Source organism: Oryx dammah, unplaced genomic scaffold (genome assembly GCF_014754425.2).
Source record: "Oryx dammah isolate SB20612 unplaced genomic scaffold, SCBI_Odam_1.1 HiC_scaffold_21, whole genome shotgun sequence".
NCBI classification, from domain to species: Eukaryota; Metazoa; Chordata; class Mammalia; order Artiodactyla; family Bovidae; genus Oryx; species Oryx dammah.
Window position 1 is genome coordinate 20,445,346 of NW_024070205.1, and position 17,509 is coordinate 20,462,854.

At 36.5% G+C, this 17,509-nt stretch overlaps 1 protein-coding gene across 4 annotated transcripts in view; it reads left to right on the plus strand.

Moving 5' to 3' along the window:
• Nucleotides 1–17,509, plus strand: part of ABL2 (ABL proto-oncogene 2, non-receptor tyrosine kinase) — a 100,246-nt gene that overhangs the window by 54,957 nt on the left and 27,780 nt on the right. Inside the window, exon 1 of one of the 4 annotated variants that reach the window (XM_040263893.1) lies at nucleotides 13,921–14,721. The exons of 2 other annotated variants lie outside the window; for them this stretch is intronic. In XM_040263893.1, coding sequence (XP_040119827.1) covers nucleotides 14,610–14,721 — 112 coding nt within the window. In that variant the 5' untranslated portion in view covers nucleotides 13,921–14,609. Of the gene's footprint in view, nucleotides 1–13,920; nucleotides 14,722–17,509 lie in introns of those variants that run through there. One more of the 4 variants, XM_040263895.1, reaches the window with a different exon arrangement.

Below are 17,509 nucleotides of genomic sequence, written 5' to 3' on the forward strand. Positions count from 1 at the left end.
TTTGGTTTCTTTTACAGTTCTGTGATTTTAATCTCTGCAGATTTGTGTAATCCAATAATTAGAGCAATTACATCATTTCAAAAAACTTTCTTGTGCAGTCTCTCTGTAGTCATGTCTTTCTTCCAGTCCTGTACCCTGGCAACCACTGGTCTGTTCTCTATCATTATGCAGTTGACCTTTAAATATTAGGTTGGTGCAAATGTAATTCAGGAAGACTGCAAGGTAATACTCAGTTAGAAAAACAATCTGAAATGGCAAATTTTGAAGGGATAGGTTGAGTTCCCACCATGTTTTTGAAATATAGATTATTTAAAGTGTTGTGTTAATTCCCAATGTATAGCAAAGTGATTCTTTGTGTATGTATATATCAATATGTGTGTGTGTGTGTGTGTATATATGTATTCATATATATTTTCAGGTTCTTTTCCATAAGCCATTTTGAGTTTATTCTTATGCCATTTTGAGTTTATTCTTGTATATGATATGAGGGAGTGTTCTATCTTCGTTGATTTACAGATGTCCGTTTAGCTTTCCCAACTCCACTTGCCAAAGAGACCATCTTTTCATCATTGTATATTCTTGCCTCTTTTGTTGAAGATTGATTTTAGGTGTGTGAATTTATTTCCAGGGTCTCTGTTAGGTTCCATTGATCTATATGTCTATTTTTGTGCCAATATCATGCTGTTTTGACTATTGTAGCTTTGTAGTATTGTCTGAAGTCTGGGAGGGTTATGCCTCCAGCTTTGTTCTTTATCCTCAGGGTTACTTTGGCAATTTTGGGTCATTTGTAGTGCCATATAAATTTTAGTATTATTTGTTCTAGTTCTGTGAAAAATGGCATGGACAATTTGATAGAGATCACATTAAATCTATAGATTGCTTTGAATAGTATTGCCATTTTAACAGTATTCTTCCAATCTCAGAGTATGGGATGCCTTTCCATTTCTTGACTCATCTTCATTTTCTTTAATCTGTGTTTTATACAGCATATAAGTCTTTTACCACTTTGGTCAGGTTGGTTCCTGGATATTTAATTTTTTATATTTGATTGTAAAAGAGATTATGTTTTTAGTTTTTCTTTCTGATATTTCATTGTTAATGTAAAGAAATACAGCCAATTTCTGTATGTTAATCTTGTATTCTGCTACCTTGCTGAATTAGTTTATTAGTTCTTGTAGTTTTTGTATGAAATCTTTAGGGTTTTCTATGTATAGTATGTCATCTGCATAAAATGACAATTTTACCTCTTACCTTCCAATTTGGATACCTTTTATTTCTTTTTCTTGTCTGATTACCGTGGCTAGGACTTCCAATACTATGTTGAATAGAAATGGTGAGAGTGGACATCCTTTTCTTCTAGATTTTAGTGGGAAGTCTAGCCTCTTTTCTAAACAGACTGATCTCTTAAACTCATAGGGAGAACATCAAGAAATCATCTGAATCAGAAATCCCATTATAAACAGCTGTTGCTGATAATTTGTGACTCTGTTAGTACATTTGAGTCGCTATTTTGTATAGGACTACTTGCCACTCCTTCACTAGCAAGGTGTGATAATCTTCGTGTGCTCTGTTACTGTTACACCATCCATTAGTTTAGTTATGAGAAAAGAAGTTAGCAGAGACCCTCTCTGTGTTTTGGAAAATTAATTGGTTTTGGACATCAGGTTCTAAGGATCACAGCAAAAAAGGGATTATCTGTCCTTAGAGTATGCATTTTAACCACATTAACCTGGATGAAACCAGTTTTCATTGGAGCATCCAGTATAGTCTGATAGAAAAGGCAGAAACTTCATTGCCAAGGTCTGAAAATAGGGCTTGGTATACATTCCTTCTGATCAGCATTTTCATCTTCATCAACCAAATAACTAACTTCTTACGTAGCTCTTATTTTGTATCAGACACTGTTTTAGCATCTTTACATAGAATAACATTTAATTCTTCTGCCACTTCTATTAAGAGTCGGTACTATCATACTGTCCTTTTTGGATGTGGAAACTGAGGCATAGAAATGTTAGCTTGACGAAGGTCACACAGTTAAGTGTAGAACTAGTATTCAAACACAGAGAATCTGGCTTGAGAGTCTGTGCTCTTTACTATGCTCAGTCAGTTCATTCAGTTGTGTCGGACTCTGCAACCCCATGGACTGCAGCACACCAGGCTTTCCTGTCCATCACCAACTCGTGGAGCCTGCTCAGACTCATGTCCATCAAGTTGGTGATGCCGTACAACCATCTCATCCTCCATCGTCCCCTTCTGCTGCTTTCAGTCTTTCCCAGCATCAAGGTTTTTTCCAGTGAGTCAGTTCTTTGCATCAAGTGGCCAAAGTGTTGGAGCTTCAGCATCAGACCTTCTAACGAATGTTCAGGACTGGTTTCCTTAAGGATTGACTGGTTTGATCTTCTTGCAGTCCAAGGGCCTCTCAAGAGTCTTCTCCAACACCACAGTTCAAAAGCATCCATTCTTTGGCACTCAGCTTTCTTTATGGTCCAACTCTCACATCCATACATGACTACTGGAAAAACCGTAGCTTTGACTAGATGGACATTTGTTGGTAAGTAATGACTTTGCTTTTTAATATGCTGTCTAGGTTGGTCATAGCTTTTCTTCCAAGGAGCAAGTGTCTTTTAATTTCATGGCTGCAGTCACCATTTGCAGTGATTTTGGAGCCCAAGAAAATTAAGGCTGTCACTGTTTCCATTTTTTCCCCATCTATTTGCCATGAAGTGATGGGACCAGATTCCATAATCTTAGTTTTCTGAATGTTGAGTTTTAAGCCAACTTTTTCACTCTCTTCTTTCACTTTCATCAAGAGCCTCTTTAGTTCCTCTTCTCTTTCAGCCATAAAGTTGGTGTCATCTGCATATCTGAGGTTATTGATATTTCTCCCAGCAATCTTGATTCTAGCTTGTGCTTCATCCAGCCCAACATTTCTCATGATGTACTCTGCATATAAATTAAATGGTGACAATATACAGCCTTGACATACTCCTTTTCTATTTGGAACCAGTCTGTTGTTCCATGTCCAGTTCTAACTGTTGCTTGTTGTTGTTGCTGTAAATAGGGTGGCTTTGTTTGTTTTCAGAGTTATTAATTGTTCAGTTTCCAGGCTCATAAGTGCCAGAGGTAGGATTTCAATCTCACTCCAAAATTGTCTGTTTGAGTATAGTCATACATTAGAATTAAAAAGGCATATAGTTTGCATTATGTAGTCTGTTTATCTGAGAAATTGAACATTTCTATCAGAGTTAAGACAAGGAGTAATAGTGGTAATAGATGTAAGTGGTTGGTTTAGATAAGCAAGTAGTTATCAACTGTTAGATGTTAATTTTCTCCTATTCCCTATTTTCTAAATTGCTCCTAAATGATGTGGTGCTCAAAAGTCCAGAATTTAAGTTTTGTTTCTATGGGTTTGGTATAACATTGCTTTTTTCAGCCTCTTATTTTTTCTTCCCTGTCCTTTATTTCTTTTTCTCACAGTCTGGCTCAGAATTTAGAAAATGTTTTGATATCTGATTTGTATTCTTCCTCAATCTATCCTATAAATGTTGTTCAGTTGCTAAGTCATGTCTGACCCTTCGTGATCCTGTGGACTGTTTGTAACCTGCCAGGCTCCTCTGTCCATTGGATTCTCCAGGTAAAAATGCTGGAGTGGGTTGCCATTTCTTTCTCCAGAGAATCTTTCCCATCCAGGGATCAAACCTTTGTCTCCTGCATTCACAGGTGAATTCTTTACTACTGAACTACCAGGGAGGCCCATAAATGTTATTAGTGAGCACGATATTCTGTCCTTCTACCATCAAGGTAGAATTAGTGGAAATCTAGCAAAACTGATCAGGGAAATGGATATTAGTCATACTTTTGGGTTAATCTAAATACCCAAAGCCACTACTCTTGACCTGGGCCTGGTATTCTGGTGAAGAAATGCTGCTAGCTCCTGCTTGTAAGAATTACATGTTTTTATCTTTTATATTTTTACCTCTAAAGTATTCTTTTTCCTTCCTTTCTGCTCTTCCTCCCCTCTTTCCTTTTTCCGCCGCCTCTTTCTTCCTTTTTCCTCTACAGCTCTCACCTGATCTTTGATCTTGTAACCTGGAAGGACCTTATTGGTAGTGGTGGTAGTGGTGTTAAAGCAGAGTTTTTTTGCTACACCATGTTGTAAATTAAGCTAGATGAAGTTTGAAGAAAAAAATGAAGTTTGAGTCATAGTAGACAGTCATGTAATACATAGTATTTATGTAGTACTTATAAGTACTGTGTATTTTCAGACCGATCTTCTAGTAAAAATAACTTTAATAGAGAGCTTTATTAACTAAGATTATCATTAAAATTTTTCAGTGATTTTGTAATTTTATTGATATCTTGTTTTAAGCTGGAGAGTTTAGCAATGAAATTGTAGGGATTGAATTCTGAGTGTGTTTTTATAGATTATATGAACAAATATGTGTATATGTATTTATTTATTTATTGTATTTATTTATTAATATGAGTCCTTAAACCAAAAGAACTTTGTAATTTGAAGTATGTTTTTTCCCTTCTTACCTCTAATCATTCATGCTTTAGGGAGAGTTCTATTGGTTTGGACAGCCAGCGCTGCTGAAATAAGGATAATGAATAAGGTCTTTGTTTCTTTTAGTTAAGGCCATTGGAAATATGAGTTCAGCCAGCAGGAAATAGCTTGCAGCCAGGACTCAAGTATAGGGAGTGTAGTATATACACACACACACACGCCTCTTCTAGCTCCACCAGTCTGAAAGAGGAGAAGTCAGCTTTTTTGATTTTTAACATCACATGAAAGGATAACATACCAAGTTACCTGCAGGGCAGTGACAAGTGTCCTAAAAGGTAAGGTTCGAGGATCTTTAGAGCTCGAAGAAATATTTCCTAATGTTACCCACATATACAGTTCTTTTTGTTGTTTGGGATGTTTGTGAGATGAACTGTGCGTTAAGGGAAAACTTTTGTTCAGCTCTTTCTTTCATATTTGAGGACAAATCAGAAGTAAAGACACCGTCTATTTTGGCCTGAATAGAAGATTCTTCAAAGAAGAAATGAAAGTTCTTAGTTAATTAGAGAAAAGGTTATATTTTTTAAATGCATTTTGAGTTCTGGCATGACTTATACAAATTTTTAAAACTCTTCTCTGAGTTATTGTGCCTTGACTATGGAAAAATTTGTAATTGCTCTGCTGCTGGAAGTAAATTCCAGAAATTTCCAGTTTCTTTTGTTGGAGTAGACTGGTTGGTGAGCACACGTATGTCATTCTGATTCGTCTCTTAGGTTTGACTTTAAATGTCATTCTATGTATAGATAGATGAATTGAGGTCATTCCACTTGCGGAGTCTGGCTGTCTTAAAATTCTTTTCCAGGAGGTAAGAAGAAAACATTTCTCAGTAGTTTTTGTACCACTCTCTATTGAGGCAGCCTCAAATAGTAAAAGGAGCATGGACTTTGGAGTTATAGAAGACCTACACTTTCGAATCCTGGCTTCACCAGCTTACTTTGGAGCTTGAAAAAGATACTTAGCATTTCTGAGCATTTGTACATTGGTGATAACAAAAACCTGTCCTTCAGGGCTATAGTTAATATAAATTGTAAAATATCAATGAAGATGTGTAAAAGTGTGTAGTTTATAATGGGTGTTCCACAAATGGTAGCTATTATTATAATCATACTATAGAGAGAGCTAGCATTGCTTTGAGTTGTTTCAAATTTGCATGGAAAACATGCTGGTGGGAGTTTTGTGAATATTAATTAAAAAATACTTGACTGCCTGCTATGTGCACAGTGCAGTCAGTTGTTAGTACAGAGAAACATTAGTGATCATATTGTTGAATGCAAACAGGTATCTGTTTAAAGAATCTTATCTGCAAATGGCCAGGTGACTGTTTCCCAAATGCAAATACCTTAATACTATCTCACAACAACTATACCTTCAAAAAAAGGACAAATGATAAAGTGAGAAATACTGAGAAGGGGATGCTATTAGGGAGATATTAAAGAGTTCTCTTAGAGACAACACAATCCCTGACTTCTGCTTACATCACTCCTTTAAACGCTCTTGAAAGAATTCTCTTTCAAGAATGACATCTGCTTGTGGAACTAATTAAGCAAGGCAGATACACTTTCTGTTAATAGAAAGAGTTTTGCCCTCAAGCCCATTGAAGAAATAGTTAGCTAGGACCAAACTGTAGATCATACCTCAACAGTTGCATGAAAAGACCACACCTTCTAATAAAAAATAGGAGAAAAACACAGTAGATAGAGAAAATGTGGCCCAATCAAAAATCTCTGAATATAATAAATTATAGCAAGTTTTTTTTGGCAAGGTTTTGACAATTTTTTGGACTCCAGAATCAATACAGGTGGTGACTGCAGCCATGAAATTAAAGGATGGTTGCTTCATGAAAGAAAAAGCTATGACCAACCTAGACAGCATATTAAAAAGTAGAGACATTACTTTGCTGACAAAGGTCCATCTAGTCAAAGCTATGGTTTTTCCAGTAGTCATGTATGGATGTAAGAGTTAGACTGTAGAGAAAGCTGAGTGCCGAAGAACTGATGCTTTTGAACTGTGGTGTTGGAGAAGACTCTTGAGAGTCCCTTGGACTGCAGGGAGATCCAACCAGTCCATCCTAAAGGAAATCAGTCCTGAATATTCACTGGAAGGACTGATGCTGAAGCTGAAGCTCCAGTACTTTGGCTAACTGATGTGAAGAACTGACTCATTTTGGAAAAGACCCTGATGCTAGGAAAGATTGTAGGCAGGGGGAGAAGGGGACAACAGAGAGGATGAGATGGTTGGATGGCATAACCGACTGGATGGATCTGAGTTTGAGCAAACTCCAGGAGTTGGTTTTGGACAGGGAAGCCTGGCGTGCTGCAGTCCATGGGATCGCAAAGAATTGGACATGACTGAGCAACTGAACTGAACTGATAGCAAGTTCTCCATTTCCTTGAAGGTGAAGTTGATAGTCAAGATTTGAATTCTGTTTTGTGAGGAAAATGAAGATCTGTGAAGGGAGAGAGGAGACCTCAACATCTCTTTCACAGAGACCAATACATAATTAAGTATGACATTTAAAAATAAAACTATAAGCTCATTAATTTCTGAAATAGACTTTGAAAACTTTGCTATTTGGTTTTAAGAACATATGATGGCTACTTTTACTTTTGGGTAGTTGATGTTTTGCCCACAAAATGAGTAAAATGCTTTAAGAATGGATTATAACATGTTTCATTTTAAACTTTGTTCATCCTTGAAAATTGAAATTGTTTATGCTTTATAAAGGTATAAAAACTACTTACCTTTTGATAAAGTTGCTTTGAATTTCTTTCTAAAAAGCATATCGTGGGACTTTGCTGGTGGTCCAGTAGGGTAAGACTCCAGCTTTCCAATGCAAGGGGCCCAGGTTTGATCCCTGGTTAAGGGCTTGATCCCACATGCAACAACTAGAGACCTGGCATGAGTGAGTGAAGTCGCTCAGTCGTGTCTGACTCTTTGCGACCCCGTGGACTGTAGCCCACCAGGTTCCTCCGTCCATGGGATTCTCCAGGCAAGAATACTGGAGTGAGTAGCCTGTCCCTCGCCAGAAGATTTTCCCAACCCAGGAATTGAACAGGGGTCCCCTGCATTGCAGGTGGATTCTTTACCAGCTGAGCTATCAGGGATTACTTACTGACCTAAAGAGAGTTAACCTTGTACAAGTTTAGGGGCTCATCAGTTGTTTGTTTTTATTTCTGTACCTTTGACTTCTTGTCAGTCATGCAAGTCTTCCCGCTTGAGCTCAGCATGTTTATTCTTTCAATGAATTTATTTTCAAGGAAGGGACCACTTTTTGACTACAGAGGAACTAAAATTTTAAATTATGGTGTCAAGTTCACTAAGCACTTTACATGCATTTAATCTCATTTAAGAATGCTGTAGAGTACTTGCCATTATTTTCCTGTTTTACAAATGAAATTTGTAAGATATTTAAATAACTTAATGAAGGACACCTCACTTTTTAACTGGCAGAGCACAAGGTTTCTTAATACAGAGTCTGAAGTCTTGGGTTTAAAAAAACAAAAAACTTGTTAACATTAGGGATTGAGGTCTTTTTATAATCAGAGGACAATGTTTATTCCTAAAGACTTGACGTCACAAAAGGAAAGATGAAGATGTGAGTGTTGAGAGTAAAGTAGTATAGTGTGAAATTGATGCTCTTTCTTCTTAGAATGCTGGGTTAGCTGCTCTGTTGGGAGATTGAGGGTTAATAACAGGCACGGTATGGCCACTTTAGAGATCATTTAGTTTTTACATAGCTTTGTTCCTTTGTCTCAATAATAATGGAATGGAACATATTTTAAGGACTGCCATTAGATAAATATTAGTGAAAGTATCCCTGTCTTAAAAGGGGAAAAAGTGGAAGCAGTGAAATTTTATTTTCTTGGGCACCAAAATCACTGTGGATGGTGCCATGAAATTAAAAAGATGCTTGTTCCTTGGAAGGCAAGCTATGACAAACCTAGACAGTGTATTAAAAAGCAGAGACATCACTTTGCCGACAAAGGTCTGTCTAGTCAAAGCTATGATTTTTCCAGTTGTCATGTATGATGGATGTGAGAGTTGGATCATAAAGAAGGCTGAGCGCTGAAGAATTGATGTTTTTGAATTATGGTGCTGGAGAAGACTCTTGAGAGTCTCTTGGACAGCACAGAGATCAAGGCAGTCAGTTGTAAAGGAAATCGACCCTTAACATTCATTGGAAGGACTGATACCGAAGCTCATTTAACCTACTTAAATGATTATATTTGAAATGAGTTGCCTGTAGCTGGATCATATATCTGTGTTTAGGCTGTTGTCATATAATGTAATTATTAATATGTGGATTTAGGTCTGCCTTTTTTTTTTTTCCTGTTTGTTCCTCTGTTTCCCTTTTCTTGCCCTCTTGGATTATTAACACTTTTTTTTTTTTTTAGTTTTGCTTTTTTAATCTGTTTTGTTTTGGGCTATATCTCTTTGCATAGGTTTTCTAGTGGTTGCTGTATGGGTTTCAGTATACATATTGAACTTTTCACACTCAGATTCATCATTTTACCACCTCAAGTAAAATATGGAAGCCTTACTGTCACACAGTTTTCTCTTCCCTCTTTATGTTACAGTTGTTACATTTACATGCATTGAAAAGTCCCTGCAATGGTGTTAACGTTTTTTTGCTTCTAACCATCAAGCATATTTTAAAGAACTCAAGAAGAGAAGAGTAGTCTATATGCTATTTACTATTTTTGTTTCTCTTTCTTTACTCCTAATGAATAGTTTCCTTCTGGTATTTCCATTCTGTCTGAAGAGCTTCCTTTAACAGTTCTTTTAGAGGAGGTCTGCTGGTCACGAGTTCTTCCCTTCAACTGAGAAGTCTTTATTTCATCTTAATTTCTGAATATTTTCTGTGATTATGGAATTTGGGGATGACAGCTTTTTTTCCTCAGCACTTGAGATCATGTTTTTTCATTTCTTTTTGGCCTTCAAGGTTTGAAATTCAAAGTTGTCAATATTCCAGTTCTCTTGTAAGTGTGATCCTGCAGTGAAGTAGTGAAACTCACCACCTGACCTCAGTCTCTTAATGGATTTTACTTCTGGCCTAGCACCTGATGTATCCTGCCTAGTAGATACTTTGCACATCATATCCACTCAGTAATTAACTGGATAAATGAAACATAATATAGATTAAAAGAGCCAATATTTTAATAATTTAACAAGTGTGGATGTAGAGTGGGTAGTGTGTTATTGTTTGTTTATATATAGTTCTCAGATTTTCAATGAGTATATATTACTTTTATGAAACAATTCAGAACATATCATACTAATAACTTTGTTGTGTTTAGTCTTATTGGCTTTCATTTATCATTTTTTGATGATTACTTTTTCATGTGCACTTTCATTTTATTCTCTAAAATGTTAAAGGTGGTATTAGTGGCTTAGGTCATTAAAAACAGCATAGAATGAAGTTTTTAAAAAAATATTTTTAGAGTGTCTTTTGTTAATTTTTATAGTTTTCCAACTTAGATGGCTGTCGTCATTTAAATTCATTCCCCACAGAGCTGTTTGCATATCCTTTCAGGGCCCTTAATGACTTGATGAACCTTACCTAATTTGTATTGTGGGAGTTGTGTAGGCTTTTTCCTTTTCCTTTTTTCTTTGAGCTGTGTGACTACAGACAAGCAATATTTAATGTAAGCTGCTGAATGTCCTGTCATTGTAGCTATTCTTTTCTTATAAATTAATTATTGTCTGAACAATAGTTGCTTTTGTACAAAAGTGTTGAATTATTGAGAATTTTTTTTAGGGGTCCCTTATTCAGTGCTGGATAGTGCAATTTAGAGGGGGTTGACATGCTTTAGCAAAAAATGTTTGTGTGCGTAAGTTTATTACATAAATGGAAGTGTCTAGTTGCTAATTAGGAACTGAACAACATAAACAGTACTGATTATATTTTTTTCCAACTTCACGAATCAACCACTTAATTGGCATTTTTTTCACGTTCATGATCCAGAATTTAAAAACTTACTGTTTATTCTCAGTTGTCCTCATTTAAGAGTGTGGCATTTGGCATGAAATATTATGCAGCTGTACATAGGAAAAGAACTATTTCTATGTGCTACTGTGGTGTGATCTTACAGTTAAGTGAGAAGAGCAGAGTGGAGAAAGAGTGTGAAATATCCTGCTGTTTAAGAAGAAGGGCATGGATGTGAGCGTGTATCCATTTACATTAAAACAGTGTAAGAATAAAGCATAGACTGCAGCCATGAAATTAAAAGACTCTTACTCCTTGGAAGAAAAGTTATGACCAACCTAGATTGCATATTGAAAAGCAGAGACATTACTTTGCCGACTAAGGTCCGTCTAGTCAAGACTATGGTTTTTCCAGTGGTCATGTATGGGTGTGAGAGTTGGACTGTGAAGAGAGCTGAGCGCTGAATTGACGCTTTTGAACTGTGGTGTTGGAGAATACTCTTGAGGTCCCTTGGACTGCAAGGAGATCCAACCAGTCCATTCTGAAGGAGATCAGCCCTGGGGTTTCTTTGGAGGGAATGATGCTGAAGCTGAAACTCCAGTACTTTGGCCACCTCATGAGAAGAGTTGACTCACTGGAAAAGACTGATGCTGGGAGGGATTGGGGGCAGGAGGAGAAGGGGCCGACAGAGGATGAGATGGCTGGATGTCATCACCGACTCGATGGAGATGAGTTTGGGTAAACTCCTGGAGTTGGTGATGGACAGGGAGGCCTGGCGTGCTGCGATTCATGGGGTTGCAAAGAGTCGGACACACCTGAGCGACTGGGCTGAAGGAAGGAGTGACTAGGATAGAGGGAAAGGTGCCTCAGTCTGTAGATTCAACTTTGGAACCGTGTAAATATTTTATGTAATGAAAAATAAAACACACAAAGCAGAACTGAAAAATTGAAAATAAAATGAAGCAAATTAACTCATGTGGATATCCTTGTAGCAGCAGTTCTCAAAATTTGATAGTGTTCAACAGATCCCTCTGTTGACATTTGCACTGATGGTGCCAAAGCACTATTGATAAAACTGCTTAGTCCTTAGTAGAAATCAAGGTCGTGATATTAAACTGTACCTAGCCATCATCGCATTGTCACCGCCACACTCTTGCTAAGAATTTCCTGGACGAAGCAGTTAGAATGCTATGTTTATAAAACATCTTGATTCTCAGCTACATGTCTCTCTAGTATCTGTCCTGTGCGACAGAATGGAAAGCGTGCAGAAAGCAGCTCTGTCGCTCACCGGGTGCTGTGGCTGTTCTGAGAGAGACCCGCGTCCCGGTGTGCTGTGTTTCTAACTGAGCTGGCTGCTTTTTTCTGGGAACACTGTTTTCACTTAAAAGATTGAATGACCCACCATTCAGAATTGGGATTTGGTAGACAGTGTCTCAAAAATGAATGAAGTAAATTTGCTATTTCAAAGAAAACAGGAATTGTTGGAAATGGTAGAATTTGGGCTCTTAAACAAAAATTAGAATTTTATAAAATTAGTAACAACCATTGTGATTGTGAGAACTTACCTGGTACTCAAAACTTTTGTGGTGAGATTGATGGTGATAGTAATGAACAGGATATATCAAAGTTACATAATAGAATATATCAACATTTAGTGGATATATTTCCAGATGATCAATACATGATGTTAAAAAATGCAGAGTACAAGATAGACTTATTTCAAGTACAAGATAAAACAATAAATTTTAGTTTGACAGATTATAAAAATTTTATCTATTTGGTTTCAGATTTCAGTATGCAGTTAGCCTTTAAAGAACTACTATTTGTTGAGTTTTGGTGTAGTATCAGAGAAGAATATCCATCATCATCTGAAAGATTGTTAAAATATCTTTTCCTTTTATACCTCCATGTCTGTGCACAGTTAGATTTTCATATACTTCAACATAAAGAACATCACAGTGGATCAAATGCAGAATGAAGGTTCATCCATCTTGTTTTCAGATGGATATTAAAGATATTTGCAAAAAATGACAGTGTTACTATTACCTCTTAATTCTTTTCAAGAGTAATTATTTTTAATAAAATGTTCACATATAAGTTTATTGTTATTTTGAAATTAATATTACAATTTGTCAGTTTTAATTTCAAATACGGTAGATAATGGTAGATACAACCTACATAACAGAGGTCTTTGGAGAGTCAATACTAATTTTTTAATAAGTTTTTAAGAAATATTTATTTATTTATGGCTGTGCTGGGTCTTTGCAGTGCACAGGCTCTCCGTTGCTGCTCATGGACTTTTCTCTAGTTGCGGCAGGCTCTCTAGTTGCGGTGCATGGGCTTCTCATTGTGATGGCTTCTTCTGTGGCAGAGCACAGGCCCTAGGGTATGCGGGCTTCAGTAATTGTGGCTCACAGGCTTAGTTGCTCCTCGACAAGTGGGATCTTCCTGCACCAGGCATCGAACCCTTGTCCCCTGCATTGGCAGGTGGATTCTTGACCACTGTACCATGAGGGAAGTCAAAACTTATTTTTTTACTTTAAAAACTTTAATTAGAAAATATACATAGCATAAAACTTACCTTTTATACTGTTTCAAGGTATACAGTTTAGTAGCCTTAAGTACATTCAGTGTTACATAGCCACCCAAGTGCAGAGCTAGATTTCCAGAGCTAGAATAGCTTCTACATATTTCATATAAGTGGCATTGTACAGTATTTGTTCTTCTGTGTCTGACTTATTTCACTTAGCATAATGTTTTCAAGGACCATCTATATTGTAGCATGTATATAAATTTTATTCCTTTTTATCATTGAATAAATTCCATTGTGTGTACCATATTTTGTTTATTTGTTCATCCTCTATACTCCTGGTTACAATATAGGAGGATTAAAAAATGTAACTTCATTATTGATAATTTAAATAGCAGATTTACTGATTAAAATAGTAAATCATATGGTATAGAATATAGATATCTATAGAACATGAATTATGGAGCCTCTTTCCCTTTTATTTTTTGTAATTCAGGGAAGGAGAAATTCAACCTGGTATTTGAAATTCTGAGTCATTGATTTGAGGTAACCCGTTAGTCATTTGACTCTTACTTTCCTCATTATGTTACCAGTACTGGCTTCATAAAAGGTTAATTTCTTTGAGTGCATAAGCTTTGTTTTTTAAAAAACGGTTAATTATCTCCTACAGCAGAGTTACTCTTCTTTAAGCTTGCATTATACCTTTAGTAACGTCTTCTTTCAAGGCTGTGTCAGTTTTACTGTCAATCATTTTACCCTGTTACTTCTGTCGACCGGGAACCTGGCACAGTGGCTGGTACATAACGACTACTTAACAAATACTTGTATAACAGACATTCTAGAATTATTTTTGTAGGTTATATCCCTAAAGTCATCCATCATTGGTAGATTTCACTAGTTTCATTCTTATAAGGCTCTTGAGTTTTATTTAACTTTGTTGCTATATATTCACAAAGATTAGGGTTTTATTTTCAAAACTTGAAGTTTTCAGTGCTATCATGCCATGTTTTTAACCTTTATTAAGCAATAGAGCCAAACTTTTACTGAAGGCCGTCATTTCCTGGCTTCTGTGTTTATGAGTCAGATTGCAACTATTTCTTTAACTTTGGATTTGTGGTTTCTTGAACTACTTTAAGTGATGCAAAAGATGACTCTTGTTAGGCGTTTCCTCTCTTTTAAAAGTGTATTTGGTGTTTTATTGTAAACACGTTTTCTCCAAGGAAACTTCTGTACAATCTCACTTCATCATCACCTAGAAATGAAATCCCATCTACATGCACTGACGCCTGTGTATTTTATCATTTGTTACTCATGTGTGTTGGTTTTTACTTATTTAGTTTTTCAAAATGTTCCAGAGTTTTTGAAGTAACTGCATTCTGACTCAATGTTTTGCTGATTACTAGACATTTCCCTTTAGGTAACTCTCCACCCACACTGGACTTGTAACTGTCACCCTGCCATTGGTCCCCTCTGGCCACAGAGTACATGAATAAGTGTCACACGCATGCGGTATTGCTTGTCAGAGAGTAGAATTCCAAGACTTCCTCTGTACAAAGAACAGTTAAACTTGCGTGCTTCTGGGCAGAGGAATGGTGTTTGGGACAGTTCTGCTTCCACCTAATTGTTATGGCAGAGATCAGGACACATCGATTTGCTGTCTATGCAGTGAGGCCTCAGAAACGGCTCTCCCCAGCTTGACAGGTATGATAACAGGGGTCATCATTTGGGGGAGGGTAGATAACCACAGTAATCAAGCATGAAAGAGAGTCCAAAAAATTTGTACTGCTATTGTTGTTAACATCTTTATTCTTGGCCAGTGAAGCTTCATGTGTTTTTTCCCTGGTAGGGCCTTGGTAATGAAAGAATAAATGAATAAACGAATAATGTGCAGTATTTTTTAGTTTTAAGATATGTGTGCCTTGACATTGAGAACAATTGAATGATTTATCCAACCACCCTACATAGTTTTTAAAAGCACTATTAAGAAGTATTAGCTTCCTTAGGGACTTGCCTGGTGGTTTAGTGGTTAGACTCCATAGTTTCACTTCCATGGGCACATCTGGGTTTAACTCCTGCTTGGGGAACTAAGATCCTTCAAGCCACGTGGCATGGCAAAAAAAAAAAAAAGTATTAGTTTTTAAGAATATGTAGTCAGTAGAATTCTGACAAGGTAAATGTTTATAAAAATGCCTGGAAATGCCTGCTAAACTGAAAATTTTTATTAATTTCTCCAATTAATAACTGACAAATTTCTACTTAAACTGATAAAATTTATTGAATGACTAATTGGTAAAAGTATTTTTATTTTTATTTTTATTTTTTTTTTTTTTGGTAAAAGTATTTTTAATAAAATTAAACATTAAATTTAGGAATTATCTGTGAATTTGAGTTTGAGTCTTATTTAATCCTGATAATTTTCTGTACAAGCTACTCTTTCTAGTTTTACCTTATTTTTATTGTATCCTACAGGCATATCAGTAGAAAAAAATGACCTTTTCTTAATAGTCATAATATATTTCTGCTGGGACCTATTTCTGGGTTCCATATTCCATAAGTAAAAATTATGTAAAAGTCTCTACTGCCTCATCGTGTGTCCATGATGTGCCTCCATAATAGTGATTAATGAAGGATAACTCGCTATCTAAGGTACCTTATATATAGTAGTCACTTAACATTGTTCAAAAATGAAACATTCCCAGCCTGCGCACTTGTATTTGGGCGGATGCAGTGGATCTGAATCATCCAGATTTGTCTGTCTTAAGCTGACAAGGAAAGGAGCATAGGCTGGATCTACTGGATAACACTGTGGCATTTACTTTCTATAGGCCCCCCCTCTTCTTTTTGTCTTCATTCCTTAGCTTTTTCACCTCCATTTAGCTCTTTTAACTCCTTCTGATTTAAAACATGTTCATTCACAAGAAAATGTTAGGATGTTTCTTGTCTTTGGAAAATTTGCTCTTTTGTTTGGTGCCAGTGGGTAAGATGGTGTTTAAGTGGGTATCCTGTGCAGGCAGATTGTACAGGAAACTGACCCTTAGCTCTATGAGAACAAAAGAGTGAGCGGCAAGAAAGAAGAAAGGAAGGAAATAAGATCTTTTGACTTGACCAAAAAGACTGTAAAAACCAGAGATGGGAAGAAGGGGATTGGAGAATAAAAAGGATTGTTTTCCAAGTTACGGTTCTTTTTGTCCTTTGGCCTCTGAAATGATTGTCTTCCTGTATTTATTATTTTGTATATTTGAGAAATGTACAGTATTGTTTGGCATGTGTATATGTTTTAAGTTTTCATAAAATTGTGCTGAAGGTCTCATTCTCTTTTCTCCTTTTGTCACTTAACATGGTTTTAAGAGGCTGACTTGCCTTTAGAAATCCTCCTTTGAGTTTGATGGAGTTCCTCGCCAGTACAGATGAATCACATGTCACAGACGTATCCTTGCATTTTGACAGTCTGTCATTCTACTGGCATCAGTGCAAAATCCAGTTTAAATGTGCTCGTCTAATTTAAATGCTTTCTTTTCTCTGAAACCTTTTCTGACTGCAGAGTTTTGTCTTCTGTCCTCTCAGTGTATACTCTGTAAGTATAGCAGAATGTGTGATTCATTTATTCAATAAATTGTTTTTGAGACCTCTCATATGCAGTAACTGTTCGGGGTGCTTGGAATTTATCAGTGTACAAAGCAGAAAAAAATTACCTGTCCCCATAAAACTAATATTCTGGTGGGGTGGGATAATAGCTCACATGAATAGCCACGTGGGAAGCCCATATATATGATGATAGACAAGTAAATTGCATTTTGGGGCGTGATAAGATCAATGGAGAGAAATTAGTAAAGGAGACATAGGGGATGTGGAAGTGTTGTCAGGAACAGATGCATTTTTAAGTAGGATGGTTAGAGAATGCCATACCAAGAGGGGAACATTTGAGTGAAGGGTCGTGTCCGTGGCTTAGGGAAGGATGTTTTGGGCAGGTGGAAAAGCCAGTACAAAGGTCCTGAGGTGGGAGTGTGCCTGCCTTGTTCAGGTGATGGCAGGGAGGCCAGTAGTCAGGATGAAGTAAAGGAGGGAAGGAAGAGTAGGAAGATGAATTGGCCAAAGGCCCTCGTAAGGACTTCAGCTTTTTATTCTAAGATAGGGAGCTGTCAAAGAGTTTCAAGTTTGGTCATCCTAGTTTATTTCAGTGTATAATACAGCTGTTCCTATTCACTATGATTATGTGCTTAAACAAGAAGCAAGATACCTGTTTTAGATTATCTTTTCAGGACATTTGGTTTCAGGTTTGTTGTAACTTTCTTAATGTAAATGTAAAATAATTAGCCGTGAAACTTAAAAGACATATTCTTTTTAAGAGGAAGAAGGAATGTGAACAAGTGGAATAAACTGTTAGGAAAGCATCCGACCTACAAGAGGAATTTTTGTCTATAGGATATAGACAGCTATGAAGCCATTTAAAAAACACTGGTTAATGCTATTTTAAAAGATACCTCATTGT